Source organism: Populus euphratica, unplaced genomic scaffold, assembly GCF_000495115.2.
Source record: "Populus euphratica unplaced genomic scaffold, PopEup_1.0 scaffold36.1, whole genome shotgun sequence".
In the NCBI taxonomy this organism is placed as follows: Eukaryota; Viridiplantae; Streptophyta; class Magnoliopsida; order Malpighiales; family Salicaceae; genus Populus; species Populus euphratica.
The window spans coordinates 127297-150016 of NW_011499908.1; the positions used below are offsets into that span (position 1 = coordinate 127297).

Sequence of the window (22720 nt, forward strand, 5' to 3'; positions counted from 1 at the left end):
TATTTTTAACTAGATTCTAACTTAATTTTTTTTAAATGTTATGATAAATTTCCATTACGTTGGATTCTTTAATTCAGTTTTTTTTTTATTTTCATGTAAATACCTTTTATTTTATTTTCATGTAATGATCTTATTTATCAATCCATTGATTTCTAACATATATCACAAATAGAAAGGCATCTAAAAAGAAATGCATAAGAACAAAATTCATAAGAAAACCAAAAAATATAAGTGTAAATTAAAGTCTTTTTTCCAGTGAAAGATTTCAGACCTTTTATCTCGCATGGGCGTAGACATTGACAACAACATTACAACTAAGAAATATTTAAATTCAGTTTTTTCTTTGTCCAATACACATGGTGTCACGTGGAAGTTTTCTAAATCTATTTTTATTTAATTGTATATAATAATTAAAATAAATATTCATAAAAAATATAATAACGGTTAAAATCCAGTAGGAAAAATGTATTGTCTTTAGTGAAAACTATCTCTTCTCATTCATGTGTGTGTATATTAAAAAAAACTCCCTTTCCTTATCTATGTATTTTGTATGAAAATATATTTTTTCAAATAAAAATATGTCATGATTGTGAAAGTAATTTTCAATAAAAAATAAAACATTATTAATAAATTATTTTTGAGCACTTTTTTTAATAAATATAAATATAATAAAATTACATATAAAAAGTTATATGATAAAAATTAACAAAATAGATATCCTATTCGTATTGAATATTAATGAGAAAAGTTTTATTTTTTTCATATTGAATTAAGATATAATTAATTATAAAATAGTTTTTAATATTATTGTAAAAAGATATAATCTTCTTGGGAACTAAAATATTATTAGATAATTATTTAGATATGATTTAATCTAATTTAAAAGTTCAGTGTTATTATTATTATTATTTAAAAAAAAACAAAAAATGTTTGTGCATGGGAGGGCAAACCCCACTCCTGGTCCAAAAGAGAACCCCATGCATGCACGGGCTTGAAAGGCAAGGCAAGCGTGAGAGGCTCTGTCTCTTATTTTGCCCGTGCCCTAGGCCGAAAAAATTTCTCAGGCATGCATGGGCACGAAAGGCAAGGCATGTGTGTTTAGCTTCCTTCCTTTCTTTATTTATTTTTAAATGGGTAGACTACACCTTTTTTATTAATAAATTAGACGAGAATCATGCAACTAGCGAGAAGAAATCGCGTATCAATCAATTTTGAGTGATGAATTTGTGATTTGTGTATTTGTATTATATTATATACTATAACATATTAATCTTTTTATTTTACTCGATTAACCATGTACACAAATTGTAGTCCATGAAACTACGAATATAAAATATTATAAAGGGCAGGCCTTGGAAATTTTCTCTTACAAAGTTTATTTACTAAAAATAACTCTTGAATTATTATTCATAACTAAAAACTATATTTTTTTATAAATCATATCAAACTACCTTTTAGTACATAATTGAAAATGACCAGGTAACTGACCAATAGAAACAAACTACATGTAACTATTGTCTTTGTGTTGCTGCAGTTCTCGCTGGACGGGTGGATCTAATGGTTATATGAGGATGATTTTTTTGGCCATTGGTGGTTTATAATTCCACCATAGATCACTTGCCTTTAAAACCAGGTTCGAGCAAGTGTCTACCATCACTTCTTACTTGGGGCGGGTTTTCTTTTCTCCTTTTGTAAAAATACAAAAGGTCAGCGATTGCCCCAGAACATATAAATGTAATACAAAAGGTCAGCGATTGCCCCAGAATATATAAATGTTTGTTTCTGCTTTTTAAAAACGTTTTTAAAAAAATTTGAAATTTTTTTATTTTTTATTAACTTCAAATTAATATATTTTTAATATTTTTAAATATATTAAATATATTGATATCAAAAATAATTTTTAAAAAATAAAAAAACATTATTAATATATATTTTAATACAAAAAATTATTTAAAAAACAATAACTACTACATTTCCAAACAAGTTATTAGAGGAGGAACTTTTAGCCCCTTTAACCCTTTTGTAACCTTGCTCCTCGTAAGGTCATCTTGATTGAATGCCATCGTCTCTCTGTCTACGACCCAAAATCTCTGGATCTCGATCCTTGCTAGTTGCTTAAACACTTTCTCTCCCAAAAGCTCACAAAAAGAAAGCATATGGCAATGATATCTGTTCAAAATCTGGTTAAAGAAAGAAAATACCCTTTCATCTTCGCTCTTGCTATCTTACTCGTTTCCACCACTATCTTCTTCTTATACTCAAACAATTTTCAATCTCTCACATTCTCTCTCGGAGATCTCCAAAAATCTAACCGCACTACCTCAAAACCTTCTCAAAACGCCACCATCTCACCTGACACCACCCAAAAAGTCGATGATGCCAACGATAATACCAAGAGCGATGATAGTAATGATTCCAATTCATCAAATGATTATGAAAATAATAATACTACTATTACTAATATTGATAGCAACGATCATAATAATTTACTAATAGTTGATTTGAAGATAAAATGGGTGGCGTGCAAAGGACCGGTGGCAGTGGATTATATACCATGTTTGGATAATTTCCAGGCTATAAAAGAGCTGAAATCAAGAAGGCATATGGAGCATAGAGAGAGGCATTGCCCGCAACCAAGTCCAAGGTGTTTGGTGCCTCTTCCTAATGGTTATAAAGTGCCAGTTCCGTGGCCGAAAAGCAGGGACATGGTGAGATTATTTTGATTAATTCTTTTTGGTAAGATTTTGGTTTTAGTTAGTTTTCTTACTTTTTATTTCAGGTTTTAGTTGTTGGGCAAAATCTGGAAGCTTAATTTTAAGTGAGCTACCTAAATTTTTTTGTATTGTTTTAGGAGTGAGGGATGAGATTTGATGTTTTTTTTCCCCAAGGATGTATTATAGTGGAATGGGATTGAAGTTAATTATCCAAAAGAAGAAGAAAATAATAATAATAGTAATAATGAATGATTGAATTAATGAAGAGAAGGGTGTAAAATACTACTACCATTTATAGATTGTATGCCCATATATGGGCTTTGTGCGTGTGTTTAATGGGCGTTCCTTGTTTTTTTCATTTTTGATTCAAGGGTTTACTTAACAAGCAAGCCAAAATAAATTCTACATTATATTTTGTTTGGATAATCCAATTTAGTTATTTTCCCCTTTTTTCTGTCTTCCAGATTTGGTATGATAACGTTCCACACCCTAAGCTTGTCGAATACAAGAAGGATCAACATTGGGTGATTAAGAAGGGGGATTTTCTTGTTTTCCCTGGTGGTGGTACTCAATTCAAGGATGGGGTTACTAACTACATCAATTTCATTGAAAAGGTGGGATGAATTGACTTAATTTTATTCTTATTTCATAAATATGGTTGGTTTGTGACTGGCTACTCATTAGTTATGCCTGGGAAAGGCAATCGCCAATGTGTCATTGGATATTGGTATGGATTTTAATTTGTGTGTTTGGGTGAGTAATTGGTGGATGATTCTTATGATTCTTGTAATGTGCAGACTTTGCCAAGTATTGAGTGGGGGAGGCACACTAGGGTAATTTTAGATGTTGGTTGTGGCGTTGCCAGCTTTGGTGGCTATTTGCTGGACAAAGATGTTATTACCATGTCATTTGCCCCAAAGGATGAACATGAAGCTCAGATTCAGTTTGCTCTGGAGCGGGGAATTCCTGCTACGCTTTCTGTCATTGGCACACAAAAGTTGACATTTCCAGATAATGCTTTTGATCTGATTCATTGTGCTCGATGCAGGGTTCATTGGGATGCAGATGGTATTAGTGTTATATATATTAAGTTTGAATTTCTTGTCTCTTATGAATAATCTTTTGAATTGTTCTCTCCTCTTTATCGGCCTAGCTGGGAGTTGACGTATTTGTGATGCTTTTCATTAAATTTCAGGAGGGAAACCACTAATGGAACTCAACAGAATTCTCAGACCGGGGGGTTTCTTTGTGTGGTCTGCTACTCCAGTATATCGTGATGATGAGAGAGATCGCAATGTTTGGAATTGTAAGCTGATAGTTGTCTCTGTGCTTTTATTTCTTACTCTTCTCCCCCCCAACCACATCCTTAATTTTTATCTATGCACTAATTATCTCCCTCCTCGTGACTCGATAGAGGGCAACAATCTCCTTCATGTTGCTTATTTATATCCATTTTATTGCAAAATCATCAGAATCAGCCGTGGAATTAATAATGACTATTCTAAGTTGATCTGAATTGGAAATTTATCTTGCATGTCTGGTTCAGCTATGGTAGCTTTGACAAAATCTATATGCTGGAAGGTTGTGGCCAAGACTGTTGATTCATCAGGAATCGGACTTGTAATATATCAGAAGCCTCTCTCATCTTCCTGCTATGAAAAACGCCAAGAAAGCAATCCTCCTCTTTGTGAGCAGCAGAATGAGAAGAATGTTCCATGGTATTCTTTGTGAAAATACCATCTCCTACAGGAAATTGTGATGTTTATGTTTTGTTTAGCTGGCTGGCTTTTGGTCTGTCTAGTTGTTGTGTGTAAGAAAAAGTAATTTTTGCCCCTTACGACTTTTCTTCTTTCATTTTTTTCAAAACTTTTTTTCTGTCTGATAGGTATGTACCTCTCAGTGGATGTCTTCCTAGACTTCCAGTTGATAGCATGGGTAACCTGGTTGGCTGGCCAACACAATGGCCTGATAGAATTAGCAGCAAGCCACCAAGCCTGACAACCCTGTCAGATGCTGAAGAGATGTTTATCGAGGACACCAAACATTGGGCATCTCTTGTATCTGATGTTTATCTGGATGGCCCTGCTATAAACTGGTCGAGTGTGCGGAATATAATGGATATGAATGCTGGCTATGGAGGGTAAGGTTTTTAAACTTTGCAAAGGACTTGGGACTCATTTGTATTATTTATTAGGTTTTATTGTTTGGCTGTTATCTTAGGCCTCTCCTTTTCTTTAGATTCCCTATTTAGTTGTCCACATAGAGCAATGTCTAGGCTATGAATGTTCATCCATCTCTCTTTCTTAACTTCTTTTCCCATTTCCATCAGTCTAGAGTTTCTACCTTTGAAAAAGCAAATCAAGACAGCAAACACTTGAATGTTATTTAATCAAATTTACACGTGCACATGTACACTCCCACACTTCATTTGGAAAGGAAAAAAAATGCACTATTGCCCAATGTGTAGCGGTAACATTTTTCTTGGACTACTTGATTGCATGCCTGCTTGATCAAACCCTGCAATTGTAGCTTGCTGTGCTATTGAGGTTTTTGTTCTTACAGATTTGCAGCAGCCCTCATTGACCTTCCTTACTGGGTGATGAATGTTGTCCCCATACATATGGAAGACACTCTGCCCATTATTTTTGACAGAGGGCTGATTGGAATCTATCATGACTGGTGTGAGTCTTTGAATACCTATCCAAGAACATATGATCTATTGCACGCCAGCTTTCTCTTCAGAAATCTAACTCAAAGGTGCTGTATCATTTCTTGTTTTTAAAGCTTGTTCATTATACTCTGATTTAAGGTTGTTTTTCGGTTTGGATGCTGAATAAAAAAATGAGTGAAATATGAGACAAATCGGTGCTTTGGCAACCATGTTGTCAATGAACTTCTAGGATTACTCTCTTTGTGGCTGCTATGTTGAATTTACTCTGCAATTTTTCAGATGTGATATTATAGATGTAGCTGTGGAGATGGATCGCATCTTGCGGCCTGGTGGACTTATTTTGGTTCAAGACACTATGGAGATGGTTAACAAGCTAAATTCAGTATTACGTTCGATGCAGTGGTCAACGAGCCTCTATCAAGGACAGTTTCTCGTTGGTAACAAAGGGTTTTGGCGTCCCAAATAATGGTGAAATAGTGGGCAGAGGTCGTGATTCAACAAGTGATATCAATTTGGATTAAAAAATGCATGGTCTTATTATCAAGCTGTTAAAGAATTTTGATGAAAATATTCTTGAGAGCTGTTTGATTACTGCAACTAGAAGATCGCCCCTCTTTTGGTGGTGTAAATCTTTATAGCGCATCTTATATGAACAAAAAGAGATCAGAGCGGTTGATTCAATTACTGAAAATTGTGTGGTTATCCTGCCAATGTATAAAAGTTTAATTGTATAAAAACATACACGATCCCTTGGTCGTTTGAAGTTGCTACAATGCTGATATCAACAGACGCCTGTATCCAGTTTGTTTGAATATAGCAGCTGCTTTTTATTATTTTCTTCAAACTCAATATTTAGCATGTACTGGCAGTCATTTTGATATTTAAGCCTGATTTTTGTTATGCCCCCTATCCACAAAACGATGCATGGCCATGCAATGAAGCGCCTCCAAGCCACAATAAAATCTGTAAGCAGAGATATGAACATGGGCACGCTATTTGTCTAGCGCCATCCCAGCATCCCTGTCGTTATGCTTCACAGGGAACGCAGCTGTTCTGTTTCAGATGCGTACACATAATCAAAACTGAATCCTGGCGGGTAGCCATTATAGAAGATGACAAGCTTCAAGAAAGATTAACAAACTGAACCTTTTTTTCTTTTCTCTAACTCCTCTACAATCCATGTCTAATATTTACTCGGCGGGCATTACCATAGATTTAGCATTCGTCGGCAGCTAATCTACCCACGTTTAACACAGCAAAGTGAGAACCAGAAAACCACACTTTAAAGCTTCTTGGAGAGCGAACTCAATCAGATCGTACTGAGAACCAGAAACAAACCAAAGCAAACTATCAATCTGCATCAATTTGGCACTAGCTTCTTGTTGACACAGCTTAATGGACGCCACATGCTAGCCTGTATCACATTCTTTATCATTGAGTTGAATTCCTGTAGCTCTGGAATCCAGACAACAGGCGCAAGTTCAATGAAACTTCATATATGAATGCTCGTCTCTTGGCATTATCAAAGTAGTCAGTAGATGGTTTTCCCCTATCTTTCTTAATATTTTTTTCTGTCCAGTTTTTTTTCCAAATCTCAGGCAAGCAGGACATCCCTTTTCATCGCTGTGTGGGAGTCTTCAAAAAGCAGAATAACTAAATTAAATTATGAAGCAAACTAGTTAATTTATTGCTTTCATTGATAATTGATTTCCGAGCAGATTAGTTCATTGGATCACATCTCCCATCTACACAATCATCTCACTTCTAATCTCTAATCTCCAAAGACGACAACTTCAGTTGTACTCGTACATAAACAGCTTTGACATTATTTCACAACCAGCACCTTCTTTCCTAATTTATTTGTTTAATCTTACTGGTGAATATAACAATTCTAACAAGAAACCACCTAAGGTATCCCTGTACAACAATCAGAGCGTAAAAACCTGAATATCGTCCTTAAGTTGTACAACTTACTGACCAAGACACTTCGAAATCCACAAATCATCTCTGAAATGAATTCACAGAAATCAGAGAGAGTGAAAAGCATAATAGCTAATCTAGTATTTGCAGCAATATTATAGCTCTAAAATTGGAGACCGCTTTATAGGCAGCAGACATTTCAAAAGTCACCAGTCAGCTCTCTATGTTACGTTCAGAATCACACATCCAGGAACACTCAGAGAGAAACAAGATTGTTTTGAACTAGAAACTTTGCTATGAAATATAGATCAGAAATTTCTATCAATGAACAGAAGGACATGTACAACTGCAGAAATGAAAGATTATTTTGAATTTCAAAACAAGTGAAACAAACATTAGAATCAACAGAGTCAAATTACATTACTTAACAGATGGACAGACATTGGCAGAATCGTCTTTGATGAGTGTTCCGTTCAATGCTGCAACAGTCCTGACATAGCAACCGAACTCATCCCTGCAAACGTAAGTTTGATTAGTCATAACTTCACCTGAAAGAACAGAATGATCCTTAACCTCCATCCAACCATTAGAAACCTGTTTGTTATTAACATGGCTCGACAACTTCCCAATTCTAATCCTCTCATTCACTTCATGGGTAACATTAGTAACAAGAATAGAAGTATCGTTCTTCAGTCCAGGAAGAGTCACAGTAATCACTTTGAGAGGATACTTTGTCCTAACAATAACACGACTAACCAATCCACCCACATCATTCAACACTTTCGCTTCTCTTCTCACCTTGATACTCTGTTTAACAGCCTTACAAGATCCATTCTTTCTGAACCTTATCGAGCTCCTAAGCCTAACCTCCTGCGTAATACTAGTAGTCAAATTCCCTGAACTCGACTTAACCCACCCCTCCAATCGTGTAAACTTCTGCGCCTTAATCTCAAACGATCCATCAAGTGATTGAAACTCTTCCCTACGACTTATTTCCGACGCAGGATTAATATTCACAACATTCTTAGCTTCAACAACCGTGGAAGCTGTGTCCAACCAAACGTGCAAATTAGCATCAACAAGCCAATACTCAATCCCATCCGTAACTCCTATACCAAAAACATGATCTTTCCCGTCTAAAAGCATCCCTAAAAAGGGCGTCAAATCAAAATCATACGAAGGTAAATTAAAAGCACCGATCGCTACAACCGGTTCCCAAAACAAAGGATTAATCCCTCCGGTAAAGATAACCGGAAATGGCATTTCTGATCCCACTAATTTCCCATCAATTGTAACAAAGACCTCCCTAAACGCGCCATTACCCCGCGGAGTGCTCAGATTATTCATTCTAATGTAAGAACTCGACGGGTTCGAATACCAAAACTCGTCATTCCCATGAAACGACACATATAATTCCAAAACGACTTTCCGTGAATTCAACGGAAATCTAACCTTCTCAAATTTGACATCCAATTCACTCTCTATTATAAACCAATAACCCTTTGTGCTATCGGATGCTGAAATCGGAATTATCAAATCAGCTGGTGGATCATACATACTCTTTTCTCCAAATAAGGGTGATTGTAAAACTGGGGCAATCAGATTTTGATTTATACCGGTTAAAGGAAACTTGACTGCATTATCTTTGTAGAAGTAGAGAGTGACGTTGACATGATAAACGCCGGTGTAGATATCGTTAACGATGTTTTCGAGCATGAGAGTGAAGATAAGGTAGTTTTGTACGAGGAGAGAGGAGTACTTGGTGATGTCTTTTCGAACATTCCAGAAGATACCGTGTTCTTCGGGTTCAGCGGTGCTGGTGCGGAGGAGCTCGGACCCACCGAGCCATAAGGCGGAGACGCGATCGTACTGGTCACCTTTGGATTGGACGTGGAATTCGAGGGTTACGTGGGACCAAGGAGGGGGGCAGTCGAGTGGTGGGTAGTATGGGGTGGAGAAAGGAGGTTTGTTGATTGTATTGGCAAATGAATGGTTGATGGCTTGGAGCACGCATGATGGGGTCAAACGATCGGCCGGTAGAGGATGGGTGAGTTCGAAGTATTCTTTAGGTTCTCGTTCGGGTTCTGGTTCTGGTTCTGGTTCGGGTGATGATGAGCGAGGTGGTGATGATGGTTTGAAAAAGTGATCTGGTGAAGTAGAGCGAGCGAGGGGAACAGACGCAGTCACGACGAGGAGGAGAAACAAAGTGGGAGATGGGTGCATTTTTTAGGTTTCCTTCTATTTTGGGTGGCGACGAGGACTGAGGAGAGAGATGGTTGGTTATGTGATGTGAAACCAGTCTCTGTTGACTTAAAAAAGATCTTGAAATTACTGCCCTCGATTTAATTTTTATTTTTTTGTTCAGTAAACTTGTCGCTTGCTGAAACCAAAGGACACTAGGTAGGGACCCTCCCTGGCTGTTCCTCGTTAGACCGACTAAAAAATACATAGAAAATCAAGTCACTCAATTCTTTCTCTTTCTTTCTCCTTGGATAATAGCTCGCCTAAAGCTATTCAATGATAACTTCTGTCTCACAGAAATCTCCATGTTTCCCTTTTGTCAATTTCATCAAAAGTTTACCATGTTTCTTTTGTCACGGACATAAGAACTCGTCATTGGAAAAGGCTGACTCCGAGAAAGGATATAGAAAAACATGGCAGCGACTGGGATTGTAAGCAGAATAGCGTCATTGAAAACCAATTATACTCTAAAATAAACACCAACCAATCTGATGGTTCAAGCATTCACCCTAGGTCGTCAGCAAAAAATCCCTAGACGGTGAGCCAAAAAGATCCACTTGGTAGATTGATTAAAGGTTAGAAATAGATATATATCTGGAGAAATCTTTAATGTAGTGGAGATGAGTTGAAGGATAGGAGCGTAGATGCGAGGCCAGTGGTGTAAACTGCAAAGATCCAATTGCAGGTTGAGAGTGTGTTTCTACATGCGAGGTACATAAGAATTATGACATAAAAACTCTAAATGGACGACGCCATGTAAGGAAAGCTAGGAAATTTCCTTCTCCTATAACAGTAGGAAAGCATTGTCTTTTCCCTTTTTAGCGATTTTTTATGCATTCAAACTAGATTCATCCTCTTGCTTGTTCAATCTATAATAGGGAGGTGTACTATCAGTACAAGATTTATGGAAATTTTGATTTTGCTTATCGTGTTTTCGACCCTATTTGATTTTGTATTTTAAAAATATTTTTTAAAAAAATTGAATTTTTATATTTTATTTTACTTCTAATTATTTTTTTGCTTGTTCAATTTATTTTGCTTGTTATTATTTCAATGTATTTTTAAGTAAAAAATACTTTATAAAATAATCATTACCATTATAAATGTTGTCTCCAAAGATAGCAGCAAACATAAATATCACTATGATAGAACAACAAACTTGACACAAATAGTGCCTATGGAATTTTGATGATGGAAAGAAGCCTAATCTCTTCTCTTTTTATAAAAAATATAAAGTATCTAATAAAAAATATAAAGTATCTTGAGTTAGTTTACACATACTAGACTAAATCTTTCCAACCTGAAACCAATTTTTATACATGATGTCTAATTTTTATACATGATGTCAAGGTCTAAGTTATTGAATTTTATTTAGTCTTATTATTAGACTTTTATTTATATTATTTTGTTGGGTTTTTATTAATCAGTATATTTCAAATTTAAATTTGATTCTTATTAGGATTTTACTATTTATTTATAATTTTTGACATTATAGTTAGTTTTTTATGATTTGATTCTTTTTTTTTTAATCCCTTTCTCGGAGCCAGGTTTTTAGTTGTTCCTACAACTAATCTACTAATTCCCAAAATTAACTTCGGCTCCCGCATCAAACCCTCAACAGTCAAGCCCATCCACTGCCCAGATCAGACGCTAGAGACCCGCAACGGCAGGATCAACCATAACAACAATCTTGCCTGATTGTCCACAAACGACAAATCCGAGCCTGCTTTTAAAGAAAATATCGCTGATCTAATGCTGGAACTGTAGAAGTTATGTGACAGAAGGGTTCTGAGAAATGCTTGTAGAGGAAATATCCCTAATAGAAACCTGGTGGACTTTAGTACCAAAGCTTGGTGCTTCTGAGAAACAACCAAGAGTTCCGCAACAGACTGGTGTGTGTTGTGCGGGACAATATATAATTTACTAGCAATGCATTCGTGACCCCCGCTTTCTCATGGGAGTGATCAAATTATCGAGCTGAGGATGAGACTGTAACATGTTGCTCTTGACACTTGTCAATGTTCAATCAAAATTAAAGTGATTTAAGACTGGTTTATTGGTTGTAACATGAGAAATGACGAGGATGGCAGAGAGAGGGGGGGAGAAGAGGAGGCTCCTCTATTTACCAGAAACTGTGAAATATCATCATAACCGATGGCTTGAGCCATATAGAGAGGGGTGGCACCTCGAGAGCTCCTCGCATTAACGTTGGCTCCCCTGTCGATCAACACCTCCACCGTTTCTATGTGGCCGCCCTCCACTGCCAAATGCAACGGGGCATGACCTTCATTGTCCTGGCATTCTAAATCTACTCCAAATTCAACAAGCATCGACACTATATCCTTGTGTCCCTTCACAGCTGCTGCGTGCAAGGCTGTGAAACCATATTGATCGCGATATTTCAAGCTTGCACCCCTTCTCAGTAATGATTCAAGGCTCTCTAATTCACCACGTCTTGCGGCCATTAGTGCTAGTTCTCCACATTGTAAAACCTCCACAACCTCCTCCTGCATTGTTATACGTTGTACCAGTTGAAGAGTAAGAAAAACTCAACTAGATGGATACCAAAATGTGAGGGCTGAATGTTTTCACAGTAAAATCACAGTATGCTTTCTCAAACCAATGCCATGTAAGATAGGTAATTGTTTTTTCAATCCGTAACGTCACTTGCTAAAAAAAATTGGAGTTCCTGTCTTTGTTATTTTTCATGATTTTACTTCCAATATATCCAGCAGCATGCAACAAATAATAATGTTATCTCAGAATATCTACTTTTTAATTTAAGCTTCGTAGCTAATAATCAGTAATAAACAAACGGCTAAAATTGGACGCAGTGGACGCACAAGTTCTTTATCAACTTACATGGCCCTTGTCACGAGCAGCGTCCACAGCTGTACGGCCACGATCATCTGGAATGGTGGGGTCCGCGCCAACATCAAGTAACATCTCAACCATCTTACGGTCACCATTAGCCGCTGCTCTAAACAACGCTGTCCTACCATCCTTATTCTTAGCATCCTTATCAGCACCCGATTCCACCAACAATTTAGCACACTTGATATTTCCCCTACTCGAAGCCAAATGCAACGGTGTCCTTCCCTCCTTATCTCTCAAATCCAACGGCACCGATCCTTTCAACAAATCCAAAACATCATCCGCTCGGTCGAGAGCCGCTGCCACGTGTAAATCACTCCATCCCTTGGATTCCCACCTGGGATCCACCTGATAAGACCCCACCCCACCAGCTGTCACACATGCGTCAATCTTCAACCCGCCTTCAAGCAGTAAATTCACCACAACCTCCGAGTTGTCCAACTCGGTCGCAACTCGGAGCAACGACTCAGCATCTCTCTGGGTCAATTCAGACAGAATTGTCTTTTGCCTCTTCAATATATTCTTGACTGAGTCCGCATCTCCACAGCTGACAGCGTGGCGTAGAAGAAAGGGACCAACAAAGGCAACCTTGAGTCTGAAGTCCTGAGTTGAGCCGAGAGGGAGAGAGGAGAACCAGGAGGCTAGCGAGTCGGGGTGAGTTGAACAAGGCGAGATGGAGGCAAACGGAGCCGTTTTGATTAGAAAACGGTCAGACGGAGAGCGTGGGAAAGTGGGTGGGAGTTGATTTTGGGGTCTGAGGATGATTTGGAAGGTAGCGAAAGACAAAGGAGAAATGAGTCCAGATGGTGGATTAACAAGAAACTTTTGCGGAGATGAAGTTTGGATTTTGAAAGCTACTGGGGCTGTGGCACAAAGTGACCTCAAACGTACTGTGGCTCGGCATTTGGAATTCAGCAAGAAGTCTATGCGCACCTCTGTGTCTGATAATTCTACTAATCTCTCCATTGTAGGTGTACGTGATACGAAAGAGGAGTGATGTCTTCTTGGTAATAGGCAGTGAGGTTTGTGGTTTCTTATGATCAACCCGTGAATATGTGGGGTTCTTGTCGTGTGACTTGTTTGGCGCTTTGTTAAAAATACGAATTTCATAAAAAAGAAGTAGGAGGAGGAGGAGGTTTATCGGATATGATTTGTACTCATCATTAATCCAGTGTCTGGAATTGCATTAAAAGAATTGCTAAAAACATAAGATAGAAAAAAACAAGATCGCGTTGATTAACTCTATGTTTGGTATAATTTTTATAAATTGATTTAAGTTTTTTTTTTTTTTAAACTTTGATTAGGAGAAAACCCTTATATATATTTGGTTAAAAATAATTTTTAAATTAAATTAAAAGCTGGTTATAAAATTTTATCGAAACTTTACTTTGATCAAAAGTTTAAATTCTTTTACTTTTAACTTAATTATAATACACGTAAAAAAAATAGATTCGAGTTATTTTTACCAAAATATTTATGATTTAAAATTATTTTAATTTATTTTTTATAATTTATTTATAAAAATAATTTTTAATTTACAGTTTAAAATAAAAAATTATAATTACAAAAAACCATATCAGGAGAACTCTGAATTATTTAGCATGAAAAATAAAATATACGAAGCTCAATTATCCAATATTTTAAACTCCAATCTTTCAACGGTGCCTGATAAATGTATTGGGATTTTTTTTCACCACAGTAGACTAGAAGTTGGTGATTAATTTGCAAATTAGTATTTATTATTAGTTATTATTAATTATTATTAATTACTATGTGGTCTAACCAGTATCGATGTTTCTCGTTTATTTAAAAGAATTTATGTTCAAGTCCTTCCTTAAAAAAAGGAAAGGAAAATAAAAGAAAAGAAAGAGTCATTGTAAACTCATTCAAACCTCAAATTTTAAAAATTAATATTGAATTATCTATGGGAAATCTTAAATCCAAAAAAATATATACTAAATCTAAAAAAATAAAATTGAATAATGCATGAACTGTATTTTTTTGGATTTAGGGGCTTCGAATTGTTGTATAATAAGTATTTAATTTTATTAAATTGTTAATGCATGGTTAATTTACGTGCCAAGACAAAACACTCATGTGCAAAGAAAATAATCCAAAACGTTATAAGCGCACCCTGCTCCTGGAGAAATGTCCCACTTTAGCCCCCACTTCGATTGATTAAAACCAATCTGATGATAGTATTTAGCGATTTATTTTGTTAATTATGTTGCTTACGCAAGAGGATTATGTGTGGTTTAGAAGGCTTTCTTGATTGGTCGCAGGGTTTGGCTCGCATTCCTGGGGGTGCTATTGTACTATTTTGTTTAAATTCAGCCAGTGACGAATTTTATTCCATAAAAAATAATATAAAAACTTTGGATCGAAACGGGTGTTTATTCGTATATCATTGATGAAGTCTGAACAGTCCAGCTAGTCTAACATTAGATTTTTGGATCGGGTAATTAATTAATTTTAATAGTTTTTTAATTAATTAAAAAAATTATTTTAATATACTTTAAAAAAAAAACATTTTAATCATTACCACTTATATGAATTCAAAAAAACCCTCTAGACGTTGTATACCTAGAATGCAAAGGAACCCGGTTTCAACAGGAACAGACATTTCTATAATGGGCCTTACTAGATAAAGTTCCTTAACAACCAGGCTAAGGCCCAATAAAATAAAAATCAGAATCTGTCTCGCCTCTCTCATAAAGGCTTAAACCCAAAACAATGATCCTCAAGATTCTCCACAAAATCCCCAATATACCCTCTATCCCAATTCCCAGGCCCATCTCCTCCACTTTCCGTTCCCTTTTCACAACCCCAAACAGAAAATTCAATAATGAGTTTCTCATAATGTTAAAAGTTTTTCTCAGTTATGTTCGTTAGCTTATTTTGTTTATGCGAGCTCGCACATAAAATTACTCCGAATAACTAACCGTCTCTGTCCTTTTATCATTTCGGCGAGACAATTCGGTCAAGTTTTTCTCAAATAGTGTTTTTACTGCTAATTAATACAATACGTACCGAAACATATATCTTGCTAGTTCGAGGGCCCTAAGAAAGTTTATTTTTTTTCAAAATAAATTGATTTAAAATTAAAGTAAATCAAAAATAATTTTGTCAGGTATTGACATGTGCAAATAAAGTATGTGAATTGTACATTAAAAACAATTTATTTTAAATTCCACATGTAATTTTCAATAAGAACAAAATAAATTTCAAACTATGCATATTGAATTGACAAATAATAAAAATAAATAAATTATTATTAAGAAATCAGCTCGATGCCTCCTGGCCTAAACGCGACATGTCCCAGCAAAGTCTACAAAACCTAAATATTTAATTCTTTTTTTAAAAAAAGAACGAAGCCCCATTCAATGAGAATGACTAGTCGTTTTTTGTCTTTTTTAATTATCGGATCGAGAATTTCTATCCACAACTTTTAAAACATTGTTTTCACAGCTGTCATCAAAAAAGATTTTAATTTCATTCCGACAATGTGTATAAATCAGTTTCAACTTTAAACCTATTTTAATCCATTTTAAATAGTTTAAAAACAAAATGAAGGAATTCAGAACGAAAATGGATCTTGATTTCTATATTCAGTTTTTTTTTATTATCATGGAAGAGTTTTTTCTTATAGACGCCAATCAACCTTACTGTAAAAGCGACCTTTAGACATTCCTTTCCTCTTAAAATGAATGTTACTATATTTCGACAAGAACAATATAAAAAAGCGAAATTCACTTTACTTTTTCCATATTTATTACCATAAGATAACAACAACAAGAAGAATACAACTACAAATAATTATATTTTATAAAGAAAAGGTAATAAAACTTTTTTTGTATCTTTTTCTAAGTTATATTTTGTAAAGAAATATATAAATAAAAATAATTATTTTTATGTTTGATTTTTATTTTTTAATCAAGTAATTTTTTATTCTTCGAGCACCTGTTTTCTCAACCATTGAACCCGGACAAAACTTTACTATAACTAGTTAAAATATCGCATCATATTTCGTGGTCAAAACATATACAAAACAGGTCCGACCATGCCCATTAGAGAAGTATAGATCTGTAAAGCATCACATCGTTTATACGCGATGTTTTAATGGCCTTTTTGGTCGTGAAATCCTCACATACGAACGTCAAACATTATCACCTTGAATATTGAATTGGATCCGGACCATGAATCCTTGAAGTTGCGAGTCTGCAAACACAAGCAAAGCCTGATTAGAGGTCTTCATTCCAACGAGACAATGGATGAATCTTCAAAGCTTGTCTGTTTTTCGCTTCATGCTGATTTATCTATATGCGGATGGATTGAAAGTTTAACAATATTTTGTTCTGAGCCCAGAAAAAATCAGGAAAGCAGTTTTATGACTATATCCGTGGCTTGAAATACAAATTGATATCAAGGACTCCTGCAATAACGACAAGCAATGCCAAAGAAATTGCTTACACCTTATGAGTTATTGTGTGGAATATATACGCTTGCTCTTTTCGGATGATGTATAAAGGGTATACCTAGTTACTAGTAAGCCACTCTTAAGTAGTGGCTTACAGACCTCCTCCTACAGTGGTAGATTTTTTGTTTAAGGTTCCTGGCTGAGCCAAGTAGTTCTCTTGCTCCAATAATTTAAGGAGTTCGTTAATTTCATGTTGGATGCTAAAAAAAAAATATTGATGGAAATTGAGAATTCATTGTGCCTCTTCAATGAAAACGATGAAATTGATATTAGGGTAAAAGAATCTTTTTATAGGAGCCCATTAATTATTGAGATATTAAAGGTGTTCAACTTCGTATTTTAAGTTTTTAAAAGAAGAGTGGAATATCTAAATTACCATTAAAAATAAAATTTATTTAACTTGAATCCTTGATCTTTTACGACTTTTTTTTAAGAAAAGTAAAATTAACTATTATAGTTCTTTTAAAAATAAGATTTTTTTTTAAATTGATATTTTGAGGCATTTTTGTATTTTTCATTTTGAATTTTTGCTAATTATCAAGTTCACTTAGGGAAATTTTGATTTTTTTCAATAAATATAAAATATTATTTTAAAAAAATTATATAGTGCTTACAACTTATTAGTTATTATGTGCAATGTACTTTCTCTTTTTAGATAATACATGTAGTATATTTTGGTGATCAAACACTAGCATTTATAATGATGTTTAAATTATCTTGATGCCTTTGCATCTTGAAATGATCCATTTGACCTGGATCTCGTGCTTCCTTTTTCTTTTTTCTTTTTTATAATTTCTCCTTGATTTTCATGTGGTGATACTTTAAAAGTTCAAAATAGCATTTTAATTTTATTTTTTTTAAGATTTGTTCCATGTTTTTTTAATTAATATATTTAAAATTATTATTTTTAATTTTATCCTTCTCCTATTTTAAAATATGTTAGATTTAGTTTTAATTTTTTTAATTGCTATTTGTTTTATTTTGCTTTAAATCTTTTTCTTAGATGAATTTATTTTTCAATTTTCACTAGATATTTGATTTTAATTTTTATATCAAATTTTATTCTTATTCTCTTGATTAATATTGGTTTTGTTTTAAATCTTTTTTTTCATAATTAAACTTTTATTTTTAATTTCATCGCTCATATTTTTTTGATCGAGAATCTAGTTTTATAGTACTATATTTGAAATACAAATTCGAGTTGAATTAGATTTTTTTTAAGATTATTTTTGTATAATTAATTTTTTTTATCTTTTAATATTAACTAATTAAATATTATGTTTTATTAAAAAAATTTATAAAGTTATTTTAATTTTATAGGGTCGCAAAATTGAGAAGGTAATTGAAATTTACTTTGACCTTTTCTTTTCTTAATTTATTTGTTATTATTGCCTATTTTTTATTTATATTATTAAAGTAAATCACTCAAATTAATAACCTGATTTTTATATATCTTTTTGCTTCTTTAATAATAGTACCCTGAACATCTGTTTTTTTTTTAACATTAGAAATGGTTTGGTGAGGTCCTCCTATGCGTCGCCGCCCCCGTCGAGCCGACACCTTGATATAGCAAATCATGACGTGGGAGTATGAGTGATCATTCGAATATTAGTTTTGGGTTTGAAGAATTCTAGTCAGGGCAGTCGAAATCAATCTGAATAAGTATTCGGGTTCTGTACCCAGGATTTTTTCAGGTTCTGGATAAAACCCGAATTTGTTTGGGAATGGGATATATGCTGAAAAACATTCTCGGTAATTTCACTTCTCAAATTGAAATTACACTCATTTCATTCTCTTATTTTCTGTTTTGTTCATGATCATTTATTATACTGGCATATTTCTAATCGAATTACTAGATACTGTACCATAAAATAATTCATGCTTCCGGTATTGTATTATTTTATATACCTCTAATTAAAACAAGTAAGAGATACAGAGAGGTAACAAAAAAAAAACACAAGAAACCTAGATGAAAATGAGTTATGTTTGTTAGGTTGGTTGCCATTTTATGTAAGGCACCAACCATTGACCATTGATTATTGGTAGCCACCATTGTTGAATGAGCTAGAGTTGGTGGCCACCAATATTGACAACAAAGCAAGAAGAGCCTCCATGAATGTCTATAAATAGAGGCATATGTGAGAGAGCAAAATGAGAGAAAGAAAAGAGCCAAAGATGTGAGAAATGTAGGAGAGAGTGGGCTGCCATTGCAGCACTAAAAAGAGAGAAATAGAGTGAGGTTGAGAGTTATCAAAGAGGGGATGATTCCTCCTCCTCTATTGTTGTAAATCTTGTACTCTCCCTACATAATGCAATGGCTTCTCCCGTGGATGTAGGCGGTTTTGCCGAACCACGTTAAATATTGTGTCAATGTGCTTGGCCTCCTATGAGCAAATATCAGTACATCACCGGTCGGAATTCCCAACAATTGGTATCAGAGCACATGGTTTAAAGTGGTGTTTGATTTTGCTCAAACATGAAAGTTGTCAAAATTGTGTTTTGACCATACCAATGTGTAGAGGAGGAAGAGACGAAGCCACTGGTGAAAACTGCATCGAAATCAGACGTCGGAAACCGCCGCATGCGCCGTCACGCGCAGGCGAGGTTACTGGACACGCGTCACGTGTCACACGCGTCTTCTTCGCCCGGATGGGCTGACCCATCCCGAATACCAGAAGATCCGACCCACGTGCGAGATCCTGATGATCCGACCCGAATACAGTTTCGTCAGCATGAACAGGTGGCATGACATGTCAGCACCAGTCAGCAGCCACGTCAACAATGTGGGACCCACTGCCACGTCACTAGCCGAGAGTGAGCCGAGCTGAGTTAAAGCCGAGCCGAGCCGCGAGCCGAGGGACAGGATTCTATGTGGCGGAGTCTACGTGCAACCGGTTCTGAGATTGAATCTGGGCCGTTTATCAGGCTAGAGTTGTTTTGATCAAATCTTAGCCGTCTGAAGTGCGATTTGGGCGATTTCAGACTTGTTTCCAGCTAATTTGATTGTTCCGGATGCAATGGTACAGTCCGATCATTGAGATTAAGATCAGAAATGGCAATGATGAATTATTAAAGAGAGATTGCCCGATCAAAAGGCATCTGATGGTCATCATGGTGGTCGATGGAGCTGAAGAAGAAGAAATCACACATGTTTGCCCAATTACATGTGTTGAACTATTATATGAGGAATTTTAATTGCCTTGAGGGAAGGTAAAATTGGGACACTCTGGACACCCGATCATTTGGACAATTTGAGGTGGAGAGTGAAATTTGATGAAGACCAATCTTGAAGAATCTAAGCACTGGTAGTCTCGCCAGATGTTGAGAAATCAGGTATAAAACAAGGATACCCCAGATCACTTGTAAAAGAAAGCTGCGACAAAGCTAGCAAATGGTTGTATATACGAAAAGACAGTACGATGGATAGATATGGCCTAAGAAGTTATGGCTAGGAGATTGGGTTTTAAGCGGGACCGTTGTGACCCCTCCAATCTTTCCTAGGAACTTGCTTAGTGGAAGGATTATCCATACGGTACTATTTTCGTATATGTGACAGTTTGTTATGAAACTGTTGAAGACTAGCAGGATGACGGCACAAAGGAACAGTTGGGTTCCGTATGATCAAGGATCTGATGGAGTGGTGATTTCTCCAAGGAAGTTAGATTTGGTGACTGTAATTTCTCGAGGGGAGAATTGATGAAGACCCTGATAATGGAAGAGCAATACAGCAAAGGGATAAAGATTGTCACCCTATTTTGACTTGGATAGATGTTGTGATAGGATGAGTTGCTGTCAAACATAAGCAAGGAATAGGGAGAAATCTGGAGAACAGAAAATGCACGAGGACACACAAAGATTGTGCAGGAGTACCCGGAGGATCCAACGAGGTATTGTAATGAGACAGCAAGTGCAAAAAGAATAAGTATTCCTAGATGAAGTTTAAAGCAGAGACTGTGTGAAGGTTGTACAATAGGAAGTCTCTTGTACTCTTGATAAAGACAGCAAGCGAGGACCTTTCCAATGCATGCAAGGATGGAAAGATGAGCTGTTGTAAATGCACCTAATTGAGGGGGTGAAAACGTCTGTGATAAAAGGCGACCGCCTATGATGAAAGGCAAAGACACCAAAGAGAGTTGGTGTAGGTGGAGCTGTCAAGTGTAATGATGAAAGACGTAGAAGCTCCAAACATAGAAATCGAGGTGGAGGATTGCGAGGAGTATACCGCAACTTTCTCTTTTTATGTGATCAGTGGCAATGAACTCTCCCAAGTCCACATTGTGATAGAGAATCTTAGTCACTGGAGACATCCCCGATGAAGGAGGATGTGACTGCTTTATGACGAACAAAGACACCTCAGACAGAAGGTGTGTGGGCCATGAAAGGAAACCAAGTATAAACCGCCGCATGACGATGAGTGGAGACACCTCATGAGAAGGTGTGAGGACCATGATATGAGTCCAATTTCAGACCGTCTCATGAAGACAGGCAGAGACACCTCAGGAGAAGGTGTGAGGACCGTTATATAAGTCCAAGTTTAGACCGTCTCATGACGACAGGCGAAGACATTTTAGGAGAAGGTGTGAGGACCGTGATATGAGTCCAAGTTCAAATCATCTCATAATGACAGGAGGAGACACCTCAAAAGAAGGTGTGAGGGCCATGATAGGAGCCCAATTTCAGAACGCCCTAGAGCCAATATGATGGCTGGATATAAGTGGACAAGTGTATAGCCAATGAAGTGGCTATGATGAGTATGGAGACAAATGCAAGATTGACTTTCATGGATATTGCCCCCATGCTAAAGATCAATGAGTTAGAAGACATTTGCCTTGGATAATAAGTGAATGACTTGTGGAGCATTAAGACGCGGCTGCTATGAAGGAGCAGAGGGCATGCGCAGGTTCCGGGAACAAGTTGACTCTTGTCAAGGTGGTGAGCTCGATGAAGGCATTGTAATACTCAGAGTATCAAGACATATATGGATCAACCTTTAATGGGCTGCCCCCATGGTTAAAGGTGGAAAGCTACCTGGACTTTTGAGACTAAGAGCAAGAGACTCACGGAGAAGGCGTGGTTTCTAGGGTGGAACAGAGGGCAGGCGCAACTCCTGGATGAGTAGACTCTTGAAAGAGTGGTGAGCTTGTGATTATATTAAGATGCTCAGATAATGACTGTCGCACTTGAAATATCCATTTGAGGGGGTGCTATAAGCCTTAATGTGAGGCTTGATGAATCATTCCGGACCGAGCATGGTTGATACGCTCGAAGGGGAATGTTGTTTCAGAGACAAGCGTTAACATTATTCAGATGTGATGTGACAGACCATCTGGTTATAGTGATCCTTTTGTGTGAGAAAAGGTGTGCTTTGGTTACTCTGATGATTGAAAGGTTTGGCGAGTACCTATAAACTTGGCCAAAGATGCTCTCAGAATGGAAAGCTTGGAAGAGCTGCAAGATGCAAGCTTGTGTTGAAGAAGCAAGAGGACAGTTGCCTCACATGAATGGCAAAGGGGGTGATTTTTAGGTTGGTTGTCATTTCATATAAGGCACCAACCATTGACCATTGACTATTGGTAACCACCATTGTTGAATGAGCTAGAGTTGGTGGCCACCAATATTGACAACAAAGCAAGAAGAGCCTCCATGAATGCCTATAAATAGAGGCATCTGTGAGAGAGCAAAATGAGAAAAAGAAAAGAGCCAAGGATGTGAGAAATGTAAAAGAGAGTGGGCTGCTATTGCAGCACTAAAAAGAGAGAAATAGAGTGAGGGTGAGAGTTATCAAAGAGGGGATGATTCCTCCTCCTCTATTGTTGTCAATCT

The 22720-nt window shown here is 36.2% G+C and overlaps 3 protein-coding genes and 1 long non-coding RNA gene across 5 annotated transcripts; 2 read left to right on the forward strand and 2 right to left on the reverse strand.

The window, feature by feature from the left end:
• The first annotated feature begins 1518 nt into the window (after positions 1-1518).
• Positions 1519-6253, forward strand: LOC105133546 (probable methyltransferase PMT23). 2 transcript variants are annotated; one of them, XM_011037587.1, is made up of 9 exons: positions 1519-1734; positions 1997-2708; positions 3179-3328; positions 3512-3782; positions 3910-4020; positions 4261-4432; positions 4600-4854; positions 5277-5471; positions 5665-6253. In XM_011037587.1, exons 2-9 carry the CDS (start codon positions 2157-2159, stop codon positions 5849-5851), a joined length of 1893 nt encoding a protein of 630 aa, XP_011035889.1. In that variant the 5' UTR covers positions 1519-1734; positions 1997-2156; the 3' UTR covers positions 5852-6253. The 2 variants fall into 2 exon arrangements, with proteins under 2 accessions (XP_011035889.1, XP_011035890.1); XM_011037588.1 differs by lacking the exon at positions 1519-1734 and adding an exon at positions 1752-1774.
• Positions 6254-7577: 1324 nt separating this feature from the next.
• On the reverse strand, positions 7578-9621 carry LOC105133547 (peptide-N4-(N-acetyl-beta-glucosaminyl)asparagine amidase A-like). Its single transcript, XM_011037590.1, has one exon. The coding sequence runs from the start codon at positions 9526-9528 to the stop codon at positions 7726-7728; it is 1803 nt and encodes a 600-aa protein (XP_011035892.1). The 5' UTR covers positions 9529-9621; the 3' UTR covers positions 7578-7725.
• Positions 9622-11403: 1782 nt separating this feature from the next.
• On the reverse strand, positions 11404-13536 carry LOC105133548 (serine/threonine-protein phosphatase 6 regulatory ankyrin repeat subunit B-like). Its single transcript, XM_011037591.1, has 2 exons — positions 12409-13536; positions 11404-12053 (listed from the first exon to the last, which is right to left on the reverse strand). The coding sequence occupies exons 1-2, from the start codon at positions 13528-13530 to the stop codon at positions 11589-11591; spliced, it is 1587 nt and encodes a 528-aa protein (XP_011035893.1). The 5' UTR covers positions 13531-13536; the 3' UTR covers positions 11404-11588.
• A 2972-nt stretch (positions 13537-16508) lies between these two features.
• Positions 16509-22204, forward strand: LOC105133549 (uncharacterized). The gene is made up of 3 exons (XR_843821.1): positions 16509-16520; positions 18233-18235; positions 22121-22204. It is a non-coding gene; the product is annotated as an uncharacterized LOC105133549 (long non-coding RNA).
• The last annotated feature ends 516 nt before the right edge of the window (positions 22205-22720 follow it).

Excerpts from the sequence above, each read along its gene's own strand:
- LOC105133548 (XM_011037591.1), bottom strand. The coding sequence starts at position 13,530 with ATGAAATTCGTATTTTTAACAAAGCGCCAAACAAGTCACACGACAAGA. Across the intron at positions 12,054-12,408 it reads CTGCTCGTGACAAGGGCCAT|GAGGAGGTTGTGGAGGTTTT; the intron begins GTAAGTTGATAA and ends ATAACAATGCAG.
- LOC105133547 (XM_011037590.1), bottom strand. The coding sequence starts at position 9,528 with ATGCACCCATCTCCCACTTTGTTTCTCCTCCTCGTCGTGACTGCGTCT.
- LOC105133546 (XM_011037587.1), top strand. The coding sequence starts at position 2,157 with ATGGCAATGATATCTGTTCAAAATCTGGTTAAAGAAAGAAAATACCCT. Across the intron at positions 3,783-3,909 it reads GGTTCATTGGGATGCAGATG|GAGGGAAACCACTAATGGAA; the intron begins GTATTAGTGTTA and ends ATTAAATTTCAG. Across the intron at positions 4,433-4,599 it reads AATGAGAAGAATGTTCCATG|GTATGTACCTCTCAGTGGAT; the intron begins GTATTCTTTGTG and ends TCTGTCTGATAG.